The sequence below is a fragment of the Chiloscyllium plagiosum genome, unplaced genomic scaffold, assembly GCF_037043375.1.
Source record: "Chiloscyllium plagiosum isolate Xiang-an unplaced genomic scaffold, Cpla_swu_hap1 HiC_scaffold_3, whole genome shotgun sequence".
NCBI classification, from domain to species: domain Eukaryota; kingdom Metazoa; phylum Chordata; class Chondrichthyes; order Orectolobiformes; family Hemiscylliidae; genus Chiloscyllium; species Chiloscyllium plagiosum.
Window position 1 is genome coordinate 104,491,603 of NW_028270141.1, and position 20,837 is coordinate 104,512,439.

Below are 20,837 nucleotides of genomic sequence, written 5' to 3' on the forward strand. Positions count from 1 at the left end.
TGTATTAGTAATCCTTGATGCTACGTTTGGTAAAATGCTGCTTTAATATCAGGATAGTCACTCTCACCAACTCTAAAATTCAGCTCTTTTGTCCATACTAGGATAAAGGATAATGATGTCTGGAGCTGAGTGACCCTGGCAGAACCCATACTCAGCATTAGTGAGTGTGTTATTTGAGGTAAATTAGTGAGTTAGTGCCACTTTGTTAGACTATTGATGACCATTTCTTTAACTTTGTTGATAACTAAGAGGAGAGAGATGGGACAATAGTTTGCCAAGATGAAATAGTCTCCTTTTTATGTGCAGGACATATGTCTGCACAATCTTCCCAATTGTTAGGTACTGGAGATGTCAATGTTGCAGCTGTACTGGAACAATTTGACTAGAGAGCAGTTAGTTCTGTACCACAGCTTTGATGTTGTCAGAATGCATAGCCTTCATAGTATTCAGTGAGTTCAGCCATTTTTTGATGTCACATGTAATTTATTAAATTGGGAGAAGATTGGCCTCTGAGGAGGAGGTAGAGATGGATTATTTACTTAGCATTTGTGGCTGAAGGTGGCTTCAAATGGGAAGGTGATGGCCTAGAGGTAATATTACTCCAAGAGACCCAGATAATGTTCTAAGAATCCGGGTTTGAATCCTGCCACAGCAGATGACAAAATTTGAATTGAATAAAAATCAGGAATTAGGAGTCTAATGATGACCATTAATCCATTGCTGATTGTCAGAAAAACCCATCTCGTACATTGATGTAATTTCCTTCCAAATCCATCAAAGTTTTACCTGCACATCCACTAATATCATTTATTGTATCCGTTGCTCCCGATGCGGTCTCTCTACACTGGGGAGACTGGGCGTCTCCTAGCAGAGAGCTTTAGGGAACATCTCCGGGACACCCACACTAATCAACAACACCGCCCCGTGGCCCAACATTTCAACTCCCCCTCCCACTCTGCCAAGGACATGAAGGTCCTGGGCCTCCTTCACCGCCGCTCCCTCACCACCAGACGCCTGGAGGAAGAACGCCTCATCTTCCACCTCGGAACACTTCAACCCCAGGGTACCAATGTGGACTTCAACAGTTTCCTCATTTTCCCTTCCCCCCACCTCACCCTAGCTTCAAACTTCCAGCTCAGCACTGTCCCCATGACTTGTCCAGACTTGTCCTACCTTCCTATCTCCTTTTCCACCTATCCACTCCACCCTCTCCTCCCTGACCTATCACCTTCATTCCCTCCCCCACTCACCTATTGTACTCTATGCTACTTTCTCCCCACCCCCACCCTCCTCTAGCTTATCTCTCCACGCTTCAGGCTCTCTGCCTTTATTCCTGATGAAGGGTGTTTGCCCAAAACGTCAATTTCGCTGCACCTTGGATGCACTGCTGTGCTCTTCCAGCACCACTAATCCATAACCTACCTGGTCTGATGACTCCAGACCCACAGCAATGTGGCTAACTCTTAACTGCCCTCTGGGCAATTAGGAATGGACAATAAATGCTGGTCTAGTCAGGGATGCCCTCATCTTATGAATGAAAAAGAAACATATTCGTCTTATCTTACATACTTATATCTTCCATCACTGAGGATGGACATGTTGAGGAAGCTCCTCTTCTTTAGGTTAGTTGTTTAATTATCCATGATTCATAACTCGATATGGCTGAACTTCAGAGTTTAAATCTGACCCATTAGTTGTGGGGTCATTTTGCTCTGTCTATTGCATGCTAGTTTGTAATCCTGTGCTGTAGCTTCACTAGACTGACACTTCATTTTACTTTTGTCCAGTACTGGAAAATGGAATATTGTTGTTTATTTTAAGGGAAATGGAATATAAAAGTAGAGACATATTGCAACAGTTCTACAGGGTGAGCTCACATCTGGATTACTGCGTTTAGTTTTGGGTATTTTATTTAAGAAAGGATATAATTGCATTAGAGCAGTCTAGAAAAAGCTTAATTGAATGATTCATGGGATGAAGGTGTATTTTATGAAGAAATGTTGGATAGTTTGCCTGTATCCACTGGTGTTTAGAAGAATGTAAGATGATCTTATTGAAACACATAATATTCTTACAGACTTGGCAGGGTAGATGCTGAAAATATATTTCCTCTTATGGTGGGCTACAGCGGTGATATTTTAACTCATGCCTGTGGACCATTAATCTGAGCCTCTGGAAAGCTAATCTACTGAAATTGCCACTCTACTACCTTCCCAAGTTCCTGACCTTTTAAGTAATTTATTTTTGAAAAAAAAAACAAGCTTTTCTTTGTCTATGACATTTTATCTTCAAACTTACTCCCATTTATATGTCCCAATCTTCATTTAACGTTTTGTAAAATTTTGAAATGGTTTGATTTTAGTTCTTTTCTTTTCCTAGCTCAATGGTGATTGCAATTGTTGTGAGGGTTAGAAACTTCGCTACTGAAATCACAAGATCTCTCAATGAGGCTTTCTTCAAAGTCAGCAGTGAATAGCCTTGCATTACCACTGACTGCAAAATCTGAACTGATATTTCCATAGATTAGATTACTTACAGTGTGGAAATAGGCTCTTCAGCCCAACAAGTCCACACTGACCCTCCGAAGAGCCACCCAGACCACTTTCCCTACATTTACCCCTTCACCTAACACTACGAGCAATTTAGCACGGCCAATTCACCTAACCGCACATTTTTTGGGCTGTGGGAGGAAACTGGATCACCTGGAGGAAACCCACACAGACACAGGGAGAATGTGCAAACTCCACACAGACAGTTGCCTGAGGTGGGAATTGAACCTGGGTCTCTGGCGCTGTGAGGCAGCAGTGCCACTGTGCCGCCCCCTTTTTTTACTTTTGAATCTTTTGAATTTCCTCTACAAGCACAGGCCATATTCTCTGGTGCTATTAATGACTTGGCCTGTTACAAACTTGGAATTCATTTTGAAGGGACACCATCATCACAAGGATTTAAGTGATTCAAATAGACAGCAATTTTCTCAAAACTGTTATGGAAGGGAAATGAAAACCATTGGGCTGGATTTTTATTATTAGGCTGGAAGCATGAGTTGGGAAATTATACAACTCAGCAAATCTGTCTCTGAATAAATGGTCCCCACATGCATTATTTCAATTCCAGGTGAGACTAAATCAGGCCCACAAACCCCAGAAACAGTTCAATGATGCCATGTGGGTGGGCAGTTGAAGAGGTGAACTGTTCTGACAAAAACAATTCAGTTCTCTTTGTCCCAGCCATTTTAATGGCTGTTAGGTCCTCAAATACTCCCTCCATACACTCCCTCACCCCCCTCACTCCTCATATCCCTTTATATGTTTTCTGACGTCATATGATTTCCTTGCCTCCATGACCCCAGGTGACTGATATACCCCCCTGTATCATCTATATGGCCACCTAGTATGTAACTACGTACAGAACAAATGAGCTATATATCTATGGCAGGTCATGAAAGAACTGTCATTCTAAATTTTACTTTAAAAAAAATGTTGCACTGATAGCTCTGTAAGGGTGTCAATCACGCTGCCATTTATGGTTTCAATTACAGAAACCTTATCCCATTTCATACAGCTTAATCTTGCTAGTAAACATACAGACTGTAAAAGCAGTTCAAAGGCAGAATATCTCATTATAACTTCAAATATGTCAATCAAGGTAACTCTCAACATTAGCATGAATGAACAGATCCCTGCTGAGCTAGTCCATTAATGTGATTTGGACTTCAGCCAAGCATTCATAACAATGTCACCTGGAGAACCAGATCTCTGACCATCTGCATCTGTTAATAAAGTTGCCAGAGGGTTTCAGTATAAATGCTTCTTGAACTTGGGGACCACACTGGGGAAATGGGTATTGGAGGGGATATTCAGGGGGCATAGAGAGCATGAAGAGGGATGGGTGTTTGGAAGGACATTTATAAACTTTTTAAGCATACGTTGCAAGGGATTTCTGAATTCAGACATTAGTTCACATTTCCTCTGAGGGTCTGTGTGCCATAGGTCCTAAAGAATTTGATGGAACTCCATGAAAATTATGGATGGGGGTGGATCTGAGATACTTACCCTGACAATAAAACCAGCCAGGTTGGGAGTGCAGCTGTGGGCATATTACTTGCATCCTGTGCCAACAAGTATTGTTAGTGCAGGGAATGGAGGACAGGAATCTGAGGATTGGGTCTCACCGCTGCTTTTAACGGTCTCTGGAGTCAGCTTGGCCCTGTGTCACTCACATTCCAAGAATAGGTTTTCTAAATGTTGCTGGACTTGCCAGCACTGAACCCAAGGGATTATTTAATGGAATAGTTTGCTGTCTTGTATTTGGGTGTCCCAGCTCTGTCAATGCTGCCATGAGAATCCACCCATTACATGTTAATTCCTCAATCCAGGGAACTCCTACTAGATTAGGCATTGGTTAGTGCTGGACTATAATTCCCAAGCTGTTATTACCAATGGCAACAAAGAAGGTTTTCTGGGATCTGGTGTTTCACTTAAAATAGTTTAAACTGCCTCTGGTAACCCCACTTTGGATGATCTGACCAATTCTAGTCATGTTCATCTGCATCGAACACTTTCAACTGAGTAGAATTGCCTTAAAATGATTTGATTTGTTATTGATTTATTAGCTTTGGAATGGCCTCATTTCAAATTAGTGTACGGTTCCTTTCTTCCCAATATATAAATTATCAACAAAGAACATTGCATTGAAACTAAACTGTCAGAGTAAGCATCATAATATATAATATCACAGAACTGCTCCAAAGCACATCTGCCTGTTGTAAGAATCATTCCTTAAATTTAAGTATCTCTTAATAAGAGCAGTCTTGACTAATTGTAATGTGTTATAATGAAACACCATGTCATTCCAATGTGTTGGGTGGCTGGGTGGAGAGATGGACAGACTGATGATTGAAGTATAACTGCAATCACTAATCCACAGAGTGGTTTCACAGAGCAAACATAAACAGAGTGCATTGTAAATAGAGCACAAAAGCTGGGAATTTATTGAGAATGTGAATTCTTTGTTAAGTACTGGGTGAGATTTTGTTTTAATATTCTAATTTAAATTAGAACTTTGAAAATGATAAAATGACAATTGCCTTTCAGTAGCAGTCAATTGTCATTCAACTGTATTCAACTGAATAGGTGCCAATTACTAAATAAAAACCGAAAGCAGCTGCTGTAAAGCAAAAAGAAAAACCAACGTTGGTGGAAAAGTTCAGCAGGTCTGGCAGTATCCGTGAAGAGAAATCAGAGTTAATGTTTCGGGTCTGATGAACCTTCTTCAGAACTAATTATTGTATGATGGAAGTTAAGTCAGTACCTGCAACTTATGTGTAGAAAATGATTGTAAACCATATCCACTGACACAGAGTATAGGAGTATAGCATCAACAAGTACAAAAATTGATATGAGTGGTGATTTGGTGCAAAGTGGAAAGGACTTGTGGCTTTTTGCCTTTAATACTTGTTGTTCATACTTTTGTCCAATGTATTAATATTTAGTACCAGTTAGTGTGAAAAACATGAAAAAAATATAGACTGACAAATGGATAAAAATAATATAAATGCTCCAGGCAGAGAAATGGCAGGTTGGATTATGTATTGAAATTTATTGTGTCAGAGTCCGGGGACAGCAGGATAATTCTAAGCACGATCACCTGCAGTTAATGTCTCCACCTCAGTGGTGGAGTCATCAATTTGGAGGCACTTGCAAAAAGGCAAGTGAGAAATATTTGCATCACCTGTTCATGATTTCAGTCTCATTAGAGAAGTGTAGGTTCAAAATGAGGTTTGTATGCAGTGTAAGGGCACCCTGGTAAGACAGAGCATATCAATGTGTAGATACTAATGCTACCCAAAAGATACGTGCAATTGTTAGCTTTGAGCATAAGAACACTGTTGGAAAGATAGCCAGAATGCAAATCATTGCTGAAGGCTATTCAAAGAGGGTAGAAGATGATTAGGTTCCCTACAGTATGGAAACAGGCCCCTTTGCCAAACAAGTCCACACCAGCTCTCTGAAGAGAACTCACCCAGACCCATTCTCCCACCCTACATTTATCCCTGGCTAATGTACCTAACACTATGGGCAATTTAGCATGGCCAATTCACCTGGCCTGCACATCTTTGGAATATGGGAGGAAACTGGAGCACCCAGAGGAAATCTATGCAGACACAAGAAGAATCTGTAAACTCTACACAGACAGTCACCCAAGGTGGGAATTGAACCCGGGTCCCTGGCACTATGGGACTACAGTGCTAATTGCTGAGTCAGCGTGCTGCCTCAAAGAAGGACAAAGGGGAGTACAATGTGACAGTTGTGGGAGATTAAAGGGACAGATAATATCCGTTGTAATTAGGATGTTGCCTACATGTATACATGTTGCCTGTCTTATGTCAAGGCTCCAAAATCAGATTGAAAGGATATTGGTGAAATGGCAGAGGATCCAGCCATTGTAAGCCATTTTGAGACTAACAACGTAGGGAGGTGCCATGAACATTAAAGAGATAGGAAAACATAAAAGTACACTAAAACTGACAAGAATGAGAATCCAAACATGCAAAGCAAAGTGCTGTTTCTACTGATTGAGAAAATAGAAAGAACTGGAATGCAACAAAACAGATAGTAAGAGCTACAAATAATATATGCAGTATGAAAATGAACTTGCAAGGGAGATGAAATAATTATAAAACAATTTCACAATTGTTTTAGGGACAAATCTGGTCAGGATCAATGGGAAACTGATAATGGTGATATTGTTTATGATGAGGGAAATGACAGTTTTCTTTGCTGGTGAGGAAGGTTGCCAGATGTTGCAAAGAAACATATTAAATTAGGGACAAGGACTCAGCAATATTAATATAAATAATATTCAAACTGGCATTGTGTCTCAGTGGTGAGCACTGCTGCCTTACTGCATCAAGGACCTGAGTTCAGTTCCACCCTTGGGCAACTGTATGGAGTTTGCACATTCTTCCCTTATTTGCATGGGTTTCCTCTGGGTACTCAGATTCCTGCCATACTCCAAAGATGTGTAGGTTAGATGGATTGGCCATGCTAAATTACCCATTGTGTGCAGGCTAGGTGGATTAGCCATGAGAAATGCAGGGTTACAAGGATAGCATGAGTCTGGGTGGGAAGTTCTTCGAAGGGACGGTGTGGACTCTATGGGCCAAATAGTCTGCTTCCACACTGTGGAGATTCTATGAAAATAATGATAACGAGAAATCTTATAGGTTCCCCAGGACTATAAGATTTTCCTCAGAGGATTTTAAAGGGAGCGAGAACATTGATGGATACTGATCTATAATCTTGCAAAACTTGCAATTCAGGAAGTTCCCACAGATTTGACGTTTGTGTACACCACTTCGCTATTTAAGAGAGGTGAGAGAGGAAAACCAGTTAGTCTAACATCAGTCATAGATTAATAGAGTCATAGAGATGTACAGCATGGAAACAGACCCTTCAGCCCAACCTGTCCATGCCAACCAGATATCCCAACCCAATCAAGTCCCACCTGCCACCCCCCGGCCCATATCCCTCCAAACCCTTCCTATTCATATACCCATCCAAATGCCCCTTAAATGCTGCAATTGTACCAGCCTCCACCATTTCCTCTGGCAGCTCAATCCATACACGTACCACCCTCTGTGTGAAAAAGTTGCCCCTTACGTCTCTTTTATATCTTTCCCCTCTCACCCTAAACCTATGCCCTCAAGCTCTGGACTCCCCGACCCCAGGGAAAAGACTTTGCCTATTTACCCTATCCATGCCCCTCATAATTTTGTAAACCTCTATAAGGTCACCCCACAGCCTCCGACACTCCAGGGAAAACAGCCACAGCCTGTTCAGCCTCTCCCTATAGCTCAAATCCTCCAACCTTGGCAACATCCTTGTAAATGTTTTCTGAACCCTTTCAGGTTTTACAACATCTTTCCGATAGGAAGGAGACCAGAATTGCACGCAATATTCGAACAGTGGCCTAACCAATGTCCTGTACAGCTGCAACATGACCTCCCAACTACTGTTCTCAATACTCTGACCAATAAAGGAAAGCATACCAAACACCTTCTTCACCATCCTATCTACCCCCAACTCCACTTTCAAGGAGCTATGAACCTGCACTCCAAGGTCTCTTTGTTCAGCAACACTCTCTAGGACGTTACCATTAAGTGTATAAGTCCTGCTAAGATTTGCTTTCCCAAAATGCAGCACCTCGCATTTATCTGAATTAAACTGTATCTGCCACTTCTCAGCCCATTGGCCCATCTGGTCCAGATCCTGTTGTAATCTGAGGTAACCCTCTTCACTGTCCACTACACCTCCAATTTTGGTGTCATCTGCAAACTTACTAACTGTACCTCTAATGCTCGCATCCAAATCATTTATGTAAATGACAAAAAGTAGAGGACCTAGCACCTATCCTTGTGGCACTCCATTGGTCACAGGCCTCCAGTGTGAAAAACAACCCTCCACCACCACCCTCTGTCTTCTACCTTTGGGCAAGTTCTGTATCCAAATGGCTAGTTCTCCCTGTATTCCATGAGATCTAACCTTGTTAATCAGACTCTCATGGGGAACCTTGTCGAATGCCTTACTAAGTCCATATAGATCACATCTACCATTCTTCCCTCATCAATCCTCTTTGTTACTTCTTCAAAAAACTCAATCAAGTGTGTGAGACATGATTTGCCATGGACAAAGTCATGTTGACTATCCCTAATCAGTCCTTGCCTTTCCAAATACATGTACATCCTGTCTCTCAGGATTCCCTCCAACAACATGCCCACCACCGACGTCAGGCTCACTGGTCTATAGTTCCCTGGCTTGTCCTTACCACCCTTATTAATTTTTGTAATTAAGGATAGGGTAAGTGAATACCTTGAAAATTTTCAACAGATCAGAGAGATGCGTTCTTTGTAGAGGGTTGATATTGCCTGAAAGTCATTGATAGAGACTTATCAATGGACGTAATTTATATTGACTCACAGAAGGCATTTGATGAAATCCCTCGAAAGACATTATTTGCTGAAGTTAAGTTTCATGGAATTTAAAGGCAAATTACTGAACTAGATTTGAGGTTGGCTGAGCAGCAGGGAACAGAGATAACAGGCTGGTACTCTAATTGGTGGACTGTGAATACTGATGTCTGACAAGAATTGATGTTGAGGTTTCAACTATTTCACCGTATTTTTGAACACTTGAAATATTGGGGAGAAACCACAGCTCAAAATTTTTGCTAATGACACAAAAATAGGTGTAATTGTAAGCAGTACAGATGGAAGCAAAAGCAAAATTATACAAAGAAACATTAGTAGATGAAGTGGAAAGGCAAATCTGGGCAAATAGATTTCAATGAAGGCAAAAATGAAGTAATCAACTTTGGGCCTAAAACAGGATGCTTACTAATGGTGAAAGCCTGGAATAGTGGAGATTTGGGAGCTTTAGGAAAATAACAAAGTCCATATCTAATAGACTAAAATCAAATGGATTAAAGTTTATAAACATGATTTTGTAGAGCTGGTATAAGCCTTGGTTACACCACATCTGGAACGTTGAGTTGGTCTGGGCATCATACTTTAGGAAGAATTGGCCTCGGAGGAAATGCAATGTGTAGATTAATGGAATGATATCCGAAATCCAAGAATAAAATACAACAAAAGGTGACACAAATGAGAAAGTGCAGGAAATATTCAGCATCCGTGGATAGAGAAATGATTTTATTTTCTCTACAGCCACTGACAGAGCTGCTGAGCTTTTACAGCGGTTGCATTTTTTAAAATTTCAGATTTCTGGCAAGCGCAGTATTTTGATTTTATTACACAATTACGGTTGTGTATTTAGATGCTCAAAAGGTAATTTGATCAGATTTTTAAAGATATTGAGGAGAATAACTGGGATATATAGAGAGAAGCTAATTCATCAGACTTAGAAATCTGGGGCTAAGGAAACAGGGAGGGTGGCTCAATCATGGCTAAAAAGGGAAATCAGGGATAGTGTTAAAGCCAAAGGAACAGCATATAAATTGGCCAGAAAAAGCAGTAAACCCGAGGACTGGGAGAAATTTAAAATTCAGCAGCGGTGGACAAAGAATTTAATTCAAAAGGGGAGAATAGAATATGAAAGTGAGCTTGCAGATAACATAAAACTGACTACAAAAGCTTCTATAGATATGTGAAGGGAAAAAGACTAGTGAAGACAAATGTAGGTCCCTTATACTTAAAATCAGATGAATTCCGTATGGACAATGGCACGGTGGCTCAGTGGTTAGCACTGTTGCTTCACAGCACCAAGGACCTGGATTTGATTCTGGCATTGGGAGACTGTGTCAAGCTTGCACATTCTCCTCTTGTCTGCGTGGGTTTCCTCCCACTGTCCAAAAATGTGCAGGTCAGGTGAATTAACCATGCTAAATTGTCCATAGTGTTCAGGGATGTATAGGTTAAGTACATTAGTCAGGGGTAAATGTAGAGTAGTGGGTCTTGGTGGGTTGCCCTTCAGAGGGTTGGTGTGGACTTGTTGGGCCGAAAGGCCTGTTTCCATCTGGTAAGGATTCTATGAACAAAGAGATGGCAGACCAATTGGACAAATACTTTGGATCTGTGCTCACTAAGGAGGACACAAATAACCTCCTGGAAATGCTAGGGGACAGAGGGTCAAAAATGAAGGAAGAACTGAGGGAAATCCTTATTAGTCAGGAAATGGTATTGGGAAATTGATAAGTCCCGAGGTCCTGATGCTCTGCATCCCAGAGTACTTAAGCAAGTGGCCCCAGAAATAGTAGACCAATTAGTGATCATTTTCCAGCATTCTATACACTCTAGAAAAGCTCTAATGAACTTGAGGGTAGCTAATGTAACCCCACATTTTAAAAAAAGGAGGGAGAAAATAGGGAATTATAGGCTGGTTAGCCTGACATCAGTGTTGGAAAATGCTGGAGTCAATAATTAAGGATGCAATAACTGTGCATTTGGAAAGTGGTGACAGAATCATGGATTCACTAAAGGGAAATCATACTTGACAAATCTTCTGGAACTTTTTGAAGATTTGACTGGTAGAGTGGGCAGGGGTGAATCAGTAGATGTCATGTATCTGGACTTTCAAAAGACTTTTGACAAGGTTCCACACAAGAGATTAGTAAATAAAATTTAAAGCTCATGGTATCTGAGTTAATGTATTGACATGTTTAGAGAACTGGTTGGCAGACAGGAAGCAGGGACGTGGAAAAAATGGGTCCTTTTCAGAGTGGCAGACAGTGATGAGTGGGATGCCGCAGGGTTCAGTGCTAGGACCCCAATTGTTCGCAAGATACATCAATGATTTGGATGAAGGAATTGAATGTCATATCTCCACATTTGCAGATGATACTAGGTTGGGTGGCAGTATTTGCTGTGAGGAGGATGCTAAGAGGCTACAGGGTGACTTGGACAGGCTGGAAGATCTGGCAAATGAAATATAATGTAGGTAAATGTGAGGTTATGCAGTTTGGTGCAAAAACAGGAAGGCAGTTTATTATTGAATGATTGCACTTTAGGAAAAGGTGAGGTGCAACAAGACCTGGTGTCATGGTGGAACAGTTATAGTCATAGAGTCACAGAGATGTACAGCACGGAAACAGACCCTTCAGTCCAACTTGTCCATGCTGACCAGGTATTGCAAATCTAATCTAGTCCCATTTGCCAGCACTTGGCCCATATCCTTCCAAACCCATCCAGATGCTTTTTAAATGTTGCAATTGTACCAGCCTCTGCCACTTCACCTGGCAGCTCATTCCATACATGCACCACCTTCTGCATGAAAGAGTTGCCCCTTAGGTCCCTTTTATATCTTGCCTCTCACCCTAAACCTCTAGACTCCCCCACCACAGGGAAAAAATTTTGTTTATTTATTCTGTCCACGCCCTTCATGATTTTATAAACCTCTATGAGGTCACCTCTTAGCCTCCGACGCTCCAGGGAAAACAGCCCCAACCTGTTCAGCTTCTCCCTATAGCTCAAGTCCTCCAACCCTGGCAGCTTCCTTGTAATCTTTTCTGAATCCTTTCAAGTTTCACAACATCCTTCCGATAGGAACGAGAGCAAAATTGCACACAATATTCCAAAAGTGGCCTAACCAACGTCCTGTACAGCCGCAACATGACCTTCCAACTCCTGTACTCAATACTCTGACCAATAAAGGAAAGCATACCAAACACCTTCTTCACTATCCTATCTACCCGCGACTCCACTTTCAAGGAACTATGAGCCTGCACTCCAAGGTCTCTTTGTTCAGCAACACACCCTAGGACCTTACCATTAAGTGTATAAGTCTTGCTAAGATTTACTTTCCCAAAATGCAGCACCTTGCATTTATCTAAATCAACCTCCATCTGCCACTTCTCAGCCCATTGGCCCATCTGGTCAAGATCCTGTTGTAATCTGAGGTAACCTTCTTCGCTGTCCATTACAGCTCCAATGTTGGTGTCATCTGCAAACTTACTAACTATATTTCTTAAGCTCACATCCAAATCATTTATATAACTGACTTAAAGTTGTGGACCCAGCACCGATCCTTGTGGCACTCCACTGGTCACAGGTTTCCAGTCTGAAAAACAACCCTCCACCACCAGCCTCTGTCTTCTACTTTTGAGCCAGTTCTGTATCCAAATGGCTCGTTCTCCCTGTATTCCATGAATCTAACCTTGCTAATCCGTCTCCCATGGGGAACCTTGTTGAACACCTTACTGAAGGTCATATAGATCATGTACACCACTCTGCCCTCATCGATCCTCTTTGTTACCTTTTTAAAAAAACGTAATCAAATTCGTGAGACATGATTTCCCACACACAAAGCCGTGTTGACTATCCCTAATCAGTCTTGCCTTTCTAAATACTTCTAAATCCTGTCCCTTAGGACTCCCTCCAACAACTTGCCCACCACCGATGTCAGGCTTACCATAGTTACCTGGCTTGTCCTTACCACCTTTCTTAAATAATGGCACCATGTTAGCCAACCACCAGTCTTCCCTCCTTACCTGTGACTATCAATGATATAAATATCTCAGCAAGGAGCTGAGCAATTACTTCCCTAGCTTCTACAGAGTTCTAGGGCACACCTATATGGATTTCAGTAAGGCACTTGACAAGGTTCCTCATGGGAGACTGGTTAGCAAGGGTAGATAGAGTCATAGATTCATAGAGTCATAGAGATGTACAGCATGGAAACAGACTCTTCGGTCCAATCTGTCCATACCGACCAGATATCCCAACCTAATCTAGTCCCACCTGCCAGCACCCAGCACATATCCCTACAAACCCTCCAATTCATTTACCCATCCAAATGCCTCTTAAATGTTGCAATTGTACCAGCCTCCACCACTTCCTCTGGAAGTTTATTCCATACACGTACCATCCTCTGTGTGAAAAAGTTGCCCCGTAGGTCTCTTTTATATCTTTCCCCTCTCACCCTAAACCTATGCCCTCAAGCTCTGGACTTCCTGATCCCAAGGAAAAGACTTTGTCTATATACCCCGCATAATTTTGTAAACCTCTATAAGGTCACCCCTCAGCGTCCAACACTCCAGGGGAAACAGCCCTAGTCTGTTCAGCCTCTCCCTATAGCTCAAATCCTCCAACCTTGTAAGTCTTTTCTGAACCATTTAAAGTTTCACAACATCTTTCCAATAGGAACGAGAGCAGAACTGCACGCAATATTCCAACAGTGGCCTAACCGATGTACTGTACATCCGCAACATGACCTCCCAACTCCTGTACTCAATACTCTGACCAATAAAGAAAAGCATACCAAACGGCTTCTTCACTATCCTATCTACCTGCGACTCCACTTTCAAGGAGCTATGACCCTACACTCCAAGGTCTCTTTGTTCAGCAACACTCCCTAGGACGTTACCATTAAGTGTATAAGTCCTGCTAAGATTTGCTTTCCCAAAACGCAGCACCTCGCATTTATCTGAATTAAACTCTATCTGCCACTTCTCAGCCCATTGGCCCATCTGGTCCAGATCCTGTTGTAATCTGAGGTAACCTTCTTCACTGTCCACTACACCTCCAATTTTGGTGTCATCTGCAAACTTACTAACTGTACCTCTTATGCTTGCATCCAAATCATTTATGTAAATGACAAAAAGTAGAGGACCCAGCACCGATCCTTGTGGCACTCCACTGGTCACAGGGCTCCAGTGTGAAAAACAACCCTCCACCACCACCCTCTGTCTTCTATCTTTGAGCCAGTTCTGTATCCAAATGGCTAGTTCTCCCTGTATTCAGTGAAATCTAACCTTGCTAATCAGTCTCCCATGGGGAACCTTGTCGAACGCCTTATTGAACTCCATATACATCACATCTGCTGCTCTGAGGGAATCCTGAGGGATAGGATGTACATGTATTTGGAAAGGCAAGGACCGATTAGGGATAGTCAACATGGCTTTGTGTGTGGGAAATCATGTCTCACAAACTTGTTTGAGTTTTTTGAGGAAGTAACAAAGAGGATTGATGAGGGCAGACTGGTAGATATGATCTATATGAATTTCAGTATAAGGCGTTTGACAAGGTTCCCCATGGGAGATGGAATAGCAAAGTTAGATCTCACAAAATACAGGGAGAACTAGCCATTTGGATACATAACTGGCTCAAAGGTAGAAGACAGAGGGTGATAGTGGAGGGTAGTTTTTCAGACTGGAGGCCTGTGACCAGTGGAGTGCCATAAGGATCGGTTCTGGGTCCTCTACTCTTAGAGTCATAGAGATGTACAATCTATAACTTGCCCACCACCGACATCAGGCTCACCGGTCTATAATTCCCTGGCTTGTCCTTACCACCCTTCTTAAACAGTGGCACCACATTAGCTAACCTCCAGTCTTCCGGCACCTCACCTGTAACTATCGATGATACAAATATCTCAGCAAGAGGCCCAGCAATCACTTTCCTAGCTTCCCACAGAGTTCTAAGGTACACCTGATCAGGTCCTGGGGATTTATCCACCTTTATGCGTTTCAGGACATCAAGCATTTCCTCCTCTGTAATTTGGACATTTTGCACGGTATCACCATCTATTTCCCTACAGTCTATATCTTCCATATCCTTTTCAACAGTAAATACTGATGCAAAATAGTCGTTTAGTATCTCCCCCATTTTCTCCGGCTCCACACAAAGGCCACCTTACTGATCTTTGAGGGGCCCTATTTTCTCCCTAGTTACCCTTTTGTCCTTAACGTATTTGTAAAAACCCTTTTACAATTAAGGATTCTCCTTAATTCTATTTGCCAAAGCTATCTCATGTCCCCTTTTTTTCCCTGATTTCCCTCTTACGTATACTCCTACTGTCTTTAAACTCTTCTCAGTCTTACAGGATATAGGGAGAACCAGCATTTGGATATAGAACTGGTTCAAAGGTAGAAGACAGAGGGTGGTGGTGGAGGGTTGTTTTTCAGACTGGAGGCCTGTGACCAGAGGAGTGCCACAAGGATCGGTGCTGGGTCCATTACTTTTCGTTATTTATATAAATGATTTGGATGTGAGCTTAAGAAGTATAGTTAGTGGAGGTGTAGTGGACAGCGAAGAGGATTACCTCAGGTTACAACGGGATCTTGACCAGGTGGGCCAATGGGCTGAGAAGCGGCAGATGGTGTTTAATTCCGATAAATCCAAGGTGCTGATTTTGTGAAAGCAAATCTTAGCAAGACTTATATACTTAATGTTAAGGTCCTCGGGAGTGTTGCTGAGCAAAGATACCTTGGAGTGCAGGTTCATAGCTTCTTGAAAGTAGAGGTGCAGGTAGATAGGATAGTGAAGAAGGCGTTTGGTATGCTTTTCTTTATTAGTCAGAGTATTGAGTACAGGAGTTGGGGGGGGTCATGTTGCGGCTGTACAGGACATTGGTTAGGCCACTGTTTGAATATTGCGTGCAATTCTGGTCTCCTTCCTATCGGAAGGATGTTGTGAAACTTGAAAGGGTTCAGAAAAGATTTACAACAATGTTATCATGGTTGGAGGATTTGAGCTATAGGGAGAGGTTGAATAAGCTAGAGCCGCTTTTCCTGGAGCTTTGGAGGCTGAGGGGTGACCTTGTAGAGGTTTATAAAATCATGAGGGGCATAGATAGGTTAAATAGACAAAGTTTTTTTTCCCTAGGATTGGAGGGCATAGGTTTAGGGTGAGAGGGGAAAGATATAAAAGAGTCCTCACGGGCAATGTTTTCACGCAGAGGATGGTGCATGTATGGAATGGCCTGCCAGAGGAAGTGATAGAGGGTGATACATTTGCAACATTTAACAAGCATCTGGTTGGGTATATGAATTGGAAAGGTCTGGAGGGATATGGGCCGGGTGCTGGCAGGTGGGATTAGATTGGGTTGGGATATCTGGTCAGCATTGACGAGTTAGACCGAAGGGTCTATTTCTGTACAGTACATTTCTATGACTCTATGACCTGATCAGGTCCTAGAGATTTATCCACCTTTATCCACATTTCAAGACATCCAGCACTTCCTCCTCTGTAATAAGGACATGTTTGAAGATGTCACCATCTATTTCCCCAAGAAGGTTGATATGCAGGTGTAGTAAGCCGTGAGGAAAGCTAATGGCATGCTGGTCTTCTTCTTAGTGAGAAGATTTGAGGGATGGCTTGCTGCAGTGATACTGGGCCTTGGTGAGGCCACACCCTGAGTATTGTGTGCAGTTTTGGTTTTCTAGTATGAGTAAGGACATTCTTACTATTGAGAAAGTCTAGCAAAGGTTCATCAGATGGATTCCCAGAATGGCAGGACTTACATATGAAGAAAGACTGGATTGATTGGGCTTGTACACACTGGAATTTAGAAGAAGGAGGGGGAATCTCAAAGAAACATATACAATCCTGATGTATATGTTGATAGGCTGGATATGGGAAGAATGTTCACCATGTTGGGGAAGTTTAGAATTAGAGATTACAGTCTAAGAATAAGGGGTAAGCCATTCAGGACTGAGATGAAGAAGAATTTCTCCACTCAGACAGTTGTGAACAGGAAGCTGTTGGGACCAGTTCATTAGGTGTATTTAACAGGGAGCTGGACATGGTCCTTGCAGCTAAAGGGATCAAGGGCTATGGGGAATGGGATATTGAAATTGCATGATCAGCCATGATCATATTGAACGGTGGTACAAGCTTGAAGGGCCAAATGGCCTACTTCTGCAAATATTTTCTATATTTCTGTAATTCTAAACATCAGAGCCAGACCTTTTGGTTTTGAAATTTGGAAACACTTATAAACATTAATGATGGTTAAATTTGGGAATTTTCTTCTGTAATTGGCAATTGATGATGGATCAATTTTTACCATTAAACTGAAATTCTTTGACTTTGTTACCTAAAAGTGTTAAGACATATGAAGCAAAGACAGATATAGGGTTAGATATAGGTTACAGATCAGTCTTCATCTCATAGAATGGTGGAATTGTTTCAAGGGAATAAATTGATCTACTCTTGTTCTGAAAGTCAGACTGAATAGCTCAAGAGGTAGGAGAGGGAAAAGTATAGAGGCAGATCAACAGACATTGTTATTGTCTTTTTATTAATTTGTTACATTTTACCTTACAGTCCTATTCTGAAGAGAAGTGCAGATGCAACAAAATCTTATTTAACAAAATCTGAGCAACTTCTCAGAGTGGATGATCATGATTTCACAATGAGACCTGGATTCGGAGGTAAGAACCAACTACCAGCTTTGCCTAAGCTTGCAGCTTGTAATATTGTAAGACTAATGCATGCAGTTGACATTACCAGTCATAGGTAAGCATAGTTGGATTTTTCAATTAAAAATGCAGTTTAAGTAGTTAATAGATGGATGACAAAACTAACACTTGAGAGTCCATAAAAATTGAAAACAAGCTGAGTTTGTGTCCCTCAGAGATCGGCTCAACTATGCTTTCAAAGACACTACTTCTGAGGAGATCAGCGCCACTATCATACAGTACATTTCAAGATTAGCCTTCATTTCTATAGATGAGGGAAGTCAGAAATTTAAATCAATTTTAAAGCGATTAGGACCCAGTTAATATCCATAGATATTTACATAACATTTAAATAGTACTGTTCAATTTCCTTGATGCTCCACTGAAGGAGATGAGATAAAAAGTTATTTTTCTGCTGATAGGTGGCATGGTGCAGTGAACCAGGATTTCCGAATTCCAATGATAATGTCACATGGTTGGGTATAGTTTTGCATTGATTGCTGTCTGTAATCAGCACAGAGCAGCACTCCTGGAGGCTATTAAGTCACCACCCTACATTGGTTACCTGGATGTTAAATGATAGATAAAATCATACCCTCAAATGGTGCATTTTCCCAGATAAGGGAGTCAGTTACACATGCATACAGAAAGTTACATTCTCTGACATTGATGTCAGGAAGGGTTTGAACATCATTTACCCGCTTCAGGATTTCTGAGGAACAGCAAAGGTTTGAAGGTATATGTTAACTCCCATGGTGTCCATAAATTATAAAGGAAATTAAAAAGTCAATTTAGAGCCACTTCAGCCTTCATTTCTAGATTTCACAACCAGGAAACCTGTTCCCCTGAAGCAGCACTGAGGCTGGAAGAGTCTCTTCTTCTTGAAATTGAGAAGCTGGAACGTTTGGATCAGCTACTGTGATGAGCTGCAGACAAGGGTACTGAGAGGCTGCTGTTCGAGATAGTTCTTGGCAGGCAAATGTTAACTTTATGAGTGACACCTCACCCATCTTGCACTTTCAGTCACTTTCAGCTGCCCTTCCAAGATGTCAACATTTACACAGCCTGGAAGCAGCTTTTGCAGCTCTACTTTATATCTGCTGAGGGTAAAAAACAGAGGTCACACCATTGCCATATCCTTTCCATACAGCAAAGGGCAAGGACACCAAGATGTACATTTTGCAGGCTACACTATAGAGGTTTATAACATCATGAGGGGCATGGATAGGATAAATAGACAAAGTCTTTTCCCTGATAGTGGAGGGCTCAATAGTGGAGGGCTTCATCACCTGATGAAGGAGCGACGCTCCGAAAGCTAGTGTGCTTCCAATTAAACCTGTTGGACTATAACCTGGTGTTGAGTGATTTTTAACTTTGTAAACCCCAGTCCAACACCGGCATCTCCAAATCATGGCATAGGTTTAGGGCGAGAGGGGAAAGATATAAAAGGAACCTAAGGGGCAATTGTTTCACGCAGAGGGTGGTACGTGTATGGAATGAGCTGCCAAAGGAAGTGGTGGAGGCTGGTACAATTGCAACATTTAAAATGCATTTGAATGGGTATATGAATAGGAGGGGTTTGGAGGGATATGGGCCAGGTGCTGGCAGGTGGGACTAGATTGGGTTAGGATATCTGGTTGGCATGGACGTGTTGGACCGAAGGGTCTGTTTCTGTGCTGTACATCTCTGTGACTCTATGACTCTACATAGATTCCCTAGAGAAGACAACACTGTTATCTGTGTGGCACATGGAATGTTCCTTATTAATACTATAAAAGCCACACAAGCCACACTGATATCAGCTTTGCAAACAAATCTTCCCTCTAAAAGTTAAATGTTGCTATTTCCTAACAGTAATAAATCACTACCTCAATAAGATTAAGTCTTATTAGCACATATTCCAATTAATTATTATTGTATTGGTCTAACAACTTTGATAGGGATTTAAACACACAGCAGTCAGAAAAAAACCCCTTCATTTTGGAGTTACATTTTCATAATAATCAGTAGACTCTTTCAAAAAGGATTAAAGGAAATACAGTTTTGGCTCACTGGATTAGATTCTGCAGTAATTTATTTGACTTGCCTGAGTGACAGATGGTCTTTCAGATAATTTATTTTTTAAATAAAACAAGTGCATTTGCTTCAAATGAAACATCCCAAAACATTTCTAATGTTACCTTTCTAACGTTACACTTGTCTAATGTTGTCTGGTACACTGAAAGAAACTGCAATTGATCTTATTTTAAGACAAGCATATACGCTGTTGTCAATACTCGTGATCACTCTCTAGGACTTACTAAAATCAATTTGAAAGCATTCAGTACCCATTTTGTGCCTGGTCTTATTCTGTTATTTTTATGTATTACTATGATTTCTTATTATTTATTGCTCAATGGGAAACATACAGAAGCTTATGAAGCAGCAGATAGAGATAATGCTGAAATTATTATTAATTTTGACAACATTTTACCTCTTGCCTTCTATAATGGTGCAGTCATTCCCGCAGTCATATTAAAGCGGTCCGCCATTAGGAATTTCTCAGTGTTTCTGCTTTTCGGAGGAACATCTTGATTTACAGTAATACAGTCATCTACTGGTCTTCTGACACGGTCTCCTCTCGGCAACATCATCTGTGAAACTTGGGCCACCTGAACAACACCCCCTCAGGGTCCCAATCATTCCAGTATCTCTCTGTTGTCAAAGTACTTGTCCAATATCTTAAGTGAACTGTAATTTTTTAGTTAAACATTGAGAAAACTGGAACAATTGGCCTTGACTGTCTCATAAATGCTGTGCTCCTGATGTCCATTCTATCCTTCTTCCTGACCACAGTCACCTTCTTTATCACAAAAATTAGCAAGTTGCGCCTCCATAACACCATCCAGTTAATGTAGTTTGCGGATGATATAACGATAGGTAGGAAGGCAAGAGGTGAGGATGGCACAAAGCATCCACAGGGGGATATGGACAGGTTAAAAGAGTGAGTAAAAACTTGGCAGATGAAATATAATGTGGGAAAATGTGAGGTTATGAATTTTGAAAAGCAAGAATAGAAGGGCTGAACCTTATTTAACTGAGAAGTCTGTAGAAAACGACAGCGCAGGGATTTGAGAGTCCTCGTGCATAAATCATAGAAA

The 20,837-nt window shown here is 41.5% G+C and overlaps 1 protein-coding gene across 1 annotated transcript in view; it reads left to right on the top strand.

Moving 5' to 3' along the window:
- The window catches only part of LOC122548225 (gamma-aminobutyric acid receptor subunit rho-1-like), a 46,884-nt gene that overhangs the window by 4,484 nt on the left and 21,563 nt on the right, over positions 1 to 20,837 (top strand). Inside the window, exon 3 of the mRNA XM_043686775.2 lies at positions 17,564 to 17,670. Within this exon, the coding sequence (XP_043542710.1) occupies positions 17,564 to 17,670 (107 nt within the window). The remainder of the gene's footprint in view (positions 1 to 17,563; positions 17,671 to 20,837) is intronic.